At 51.7% G+C, this 4,096-nt stretch overlaps 1 protein-coding gene across 1 annotated transcript; it reads left to right on the forward strand.

The window, feature by feature from the left end:
* Nucleotides 1–677: 677 nt before the first annotated feature.
* Nucleotides 678–1,881, forward strand: LOC119282593 (cationic peroxidase SPC4-like). The gene is made up of 2 exons (XM_037562766.1): nt 678–959; nt 1,048–1,881. The coding sequence occupies exons 1-2, from the start codon at nt 678–680 to the stop codon at nt 1,879–1,881; spliced, it is 1,116 nt and encodes a 371-aa protein (XP_037418663.1).
* The last annotated feature ends 2,215 nt before the right edge of the window (nt 1,882–4,096 follow it).

A 4,096-nucleotide genomic window follows, 5' to 3' on the forward strand; every position in this document is an offset into this window, starting at 1 on the left:
CGAAGGGTTTATGTACGTCGCCTTTAGTACCGATTCGTGCCACGAACCGATACTAAAGGTGCTGGAGGGGCCCCAGACTGACAACACCCTACCACCACCCTCTTTAGTACCGGTTCGTGCAACGAACCGGTACAATAGGTTCGCCACGAACCGGTACTAATGAGAACGGACGGCTAGCCATTAGAACCGGCACTATTGGACACATTAGTGCCGGCTTAAAATCAAACCGGCACTAATGTGTCTCATATTAGGTCCTTTTTCTACTAGTGATACTCAACTGATCGTAGCACGTAGTACGTCTTTGCGAGAGCCGATTCACAAAGTGCGGTTCGGCACTGAATCGTTGTCTTGAACAACTTACTAAATAAACCTTGGAAGTAAAGAAGAGGTAGTAGATATATTAGACGGATAGATAGGATCATCTTGTTGCTTCTGGTTGACATCGATCCTCGCGTCTACCCACTCCCACGATCATCATGTCGTTCCATCCATGCATGCAGCCATGTGTCATGCATGCTCCCAGCCTCCCACGTACGTGTCAACCAGAAGCTAGCGTCCGCCTCGTCTATAAAAGCAAGCCTACCTACACGTACGTAGCGGCAGAGCAAGCCGAGTCACGGTGGCACACAGTGAAAGACACGGGAGACGACGAGAAGCAAAGCACAGTAGTAGAGATTATGGCTCGTGGCGCCCCTCTTCTTGCAGCAGCAGTGATAGCTCTGGTGGCCCTTGGGTCTGTAGGGGCGTATGCAGCGACAGAGCAGGAGGCCGCCGCCGGCGGAGGGGTGGACTACTTGAGGCAGCCTCCGGTGGCGCAGGGCCTGTCGTTCGACTTCTACCGCCACAGCTGCCTCCGGGCAGAGTCCATCGTGCGTGACTTCGTCCGGGACGCCGTCAGGAAAGACATCGGCCTGGCCGCCGGCCTGCTTCGCCTCCACTTCCACGATTGCTTCGTGCAGGTACGAACCTTTTCTTGCCGGCTTAGTTGGTTGCCTCCCATGAACCCATTAATCGGTTCATGCATGAACGCGCCGCACATGCATGCAGGGCTGCGACGCGTCGGTGCTTCTGGACGGGTCGGCGACGGGGCCGGGGGAGCAGCAGGCGCCGCCCAACCTCACGCTGCGCCCGTCCGCCTTCAAGGCCATCAACGACATCCGCGACCGGCTGGAGCGCGAGTGCCGCGGCGCCGTCGTCTCCTGCTCCGACATCCTCGCTCTCGCCGCCCGCGACTCCGTGGTCGCCTCGGGTGGGCCGGAGTACCGCGTGCCACTCGGCCGCCGCGACAGCCCCCGCTTTGCCACGGCGCAGGACGTGCTCTCCGGCCTTCCCCCGCCGTCATCGAACGTGCCGTCCCTCCTCGACGTGCTCGGCAAGATTGGGCTCGACGCCACCGACCTCGTCGCGCTGTCCGGCGGGCACACCGTGGGGCTCGGGCACTGCACCTCCTTCGACGACCGCCTCTTCCCGCGCCCTGACCCCACCATGAGCCCGGACTTCCTTGGCAGGCTGAAACGAACGTGCCCGGCCAAGGGCACCGACGCGCGCACCGTGCTGGACGTGCGCACCCCCAACGTGTTCGACAACAAGTACTACGTGAACCTGGTGAACCGGGAGGGGCTCTTCGTGTCCGACCAGGACCTATTCATCAACGCCACCACCCGGCCCATCGTGGAGCGTTTCGCGCGCAGCCAGAACGACTTCTTCGACCAGTTTGGCGTGTCCATGGTCAAGATGGGCCAGATCAAGGTGCTCACCGGCGACCAGGGCCAGGTCCGCCGCAACTGCTCCGCCCGCAACCCCGGCACTGCCGACGGCCTCCCGTGGTCGTCCCTGGTGCAGACCGTCGTCGACGCCACCGTGGAGAGCCTCGGTTTCTAAACCTATGGTCGACAAGTCTGTGTAGTATGTACTGTACCTGGACTAGTAGCTGTTAGCCATGCATGTCGTAATAAAAACTGAGCAGGGCAACTCATGGTCGACGAGGCTGTGTACGTACATGTGTAATGTACCTTGTCGTGACTCAAACGTGTGCTAGGCTGCTAGCTAGCAGACCTACGGTGACCAGTTAGTTTAATCGATCGATGGCTATGTTTCCTTGTTTCTACCCCTGTTCACGAATTTTTTTTCAGTTAACTAGTTAACTGGCCGATTAATCTCGCTCATAGGGTAATCGAGTGACCGATGTTAAGTATATGTTGAGTATATGATTATTAGGAAGATTAGGAAGTATAAAATAAATTAGGATTTGATTCTGGTCTTATACTCTAAGTTGATCATTATACTTTTATAGGTTATATTTTTATATATATGCCGGCTCAAGCAATACAACAACTATTTCATTAATACCCCTCTCTTTCTTTCTAACATGGTACCAGCCTAATCAATCCTAAACCTAGCCGCCGCCGCTTCCGCATCCGCGCGCCGTCCCCAGGTGGTCGACCTCCATGACCGCCGCTGGGGGTCGAGCCGCCCGTACCTAGGGTTCGTCCGTCGGTCATGTTGACCGGTTGCCTTAGAGAGTCTTTTTCCCAAGCCCTTACTCCTGATTTTTTCTCTCACGCTGGTCACCTTGATCGGCATTTTTTTTTTGTGTTCCGATCTATGCTTGATACGTTTGCATCGCCCGCTGCCGCCATCGACCCTCGTGAGCCTCTGCTCCAACTCCGGCTCCACCGGCCGGCATCTTCACCGACCCGGCGGCCTCGCGCGACAGGTGGCCCCTCACGACCGACGTCCGCGCGTCTGTCCGCCCATCGCCTCGACCCGTTGGCCTCACGCAATGCAGCGGCCCTTCATCCGTCGTTCGCGCGCCGGCTCGCCCGTCGATACGGCACTACTTATTAGGGATATGTTAGAAATGCCTTAAAGAAAATTGCACCCATCAACTGGCAGAGGCTGTGACTCAGTCACACAAAATTGACACTATGTTGTGTGCCAATTACATTTGATGATCCAACATAATCATCAAATGATTTGTGCACAATATCTGCATCGCTAAGTTATTTCATCACCATCTTCAACTTGAATGTAACATGGATCTTGACAAATCTCTGTTGTTTTCTTAACTAGAGAAACGATTAATGCATGTTGTTTCCCGCCCTTCCTGGCAATAGAAAACATGATCTTTGTTGGCTCATACTTCATAAATATCTCATCATTCTTATGTCAAATAGAGAGATAAGAAAAATGTTAATAATGAGATCAGTTTGTATAGAATCATAAAGAACTTATGACATCTCACTAAGGCACCCATAAAGACAGTTGTTGCAACTTGCTTTGTTACAAAGGAACATCTTCTAGTCTATGTGAAGCTCATACCAACTAATACTATCAATTAAATCCAGCATAGTACATACAATAGATCTTGAGCAAGCAAGAGGTAACATTACTTGCAGATATGTTTAATTTGGTCGTAAACTTGAACTGGACCAGTAAGACATTAGGATTTGCCTCTATCTGTTGATAGGACCAATGATGCTAATTCATGAATGATCACTGAAGATATGATATGCCACATAAATTTGTATACAAGACTCTGACAAAGAGAGGTGTGCGTCATACTGATAGTAAACAATGTACTTCTAGGACTTGGTTTTCCGTTTTTGACTTTGATTTTTGGAGCATGAACTACTGTAAACTTGGATGTGGTATCTGGTTTTATTAATGATCATGTAACACGAGGACGAGAGGGGTCATCTAAAAACATATATGACGTTTTCATTGATGTCTCCAAAATAAACCCAAATTTGGAGGATCTCGTTCACATATATGTGACACCATAGGGGGGGATTGCACATGTGATGAGCTTCGTGCCAGAACTGGTGTTGGAGGACCCGGAATGGCAGGTGCCTGCCTATTGTTTCACCAATGACGACGACAGAATGGCAATACCTACTTTTCTGAACCCGATGGTCATGACAACGAGAGCTTTATCCCTAAGTTCAAAATGCAGGTTAGAGGCTAGCCTATCTCGTGGAATCATGACCTTTGCTGGTGAGTGCATTCTTCTTGGTGTCTCCCGGCACTCGAGGAGTGTGTGTAACAACATGAGTGTGCTGCTGGTAAGTGTTTGTATGGTTCTGTCCTCTGTCAT

Source organism: Triticum dicoccoides, chromosome 3B (genome assembly GCF_002162155.2).
Source record: "Triticum dicoccoides isolate Atlit2015 ecotype Zavitan chromosome 3B, WEW_v2.0, whole genome shotgun sequence".
NCBI classification, from domain to species: domain Eukaryota; kingdom Viridiplantae; phylum Streptophyta; class Magnoliopsida; order Poales; family Poaceae; genus Triticum; species Triticum dicoccoides.

What these genes read in the sequence shown, in the direction of transcription:
- LOC119282593 (XM_037562766.1), top strand. Translation starts at nt 678, where the DNA reads ATGGCTCGTGGCGCCCCTCTTCTTGCAGCAGCAGTGATAGCTCTGGTG. An exon ending in TCCACGATTGCTTCGTGCAG is followed by an intron (nt 960 to 1,047) that starts GTACGAACCTTT and finishes ACATGCATGCAG; the next exon opens with GGCTGCGACGCGTCGGTGCT.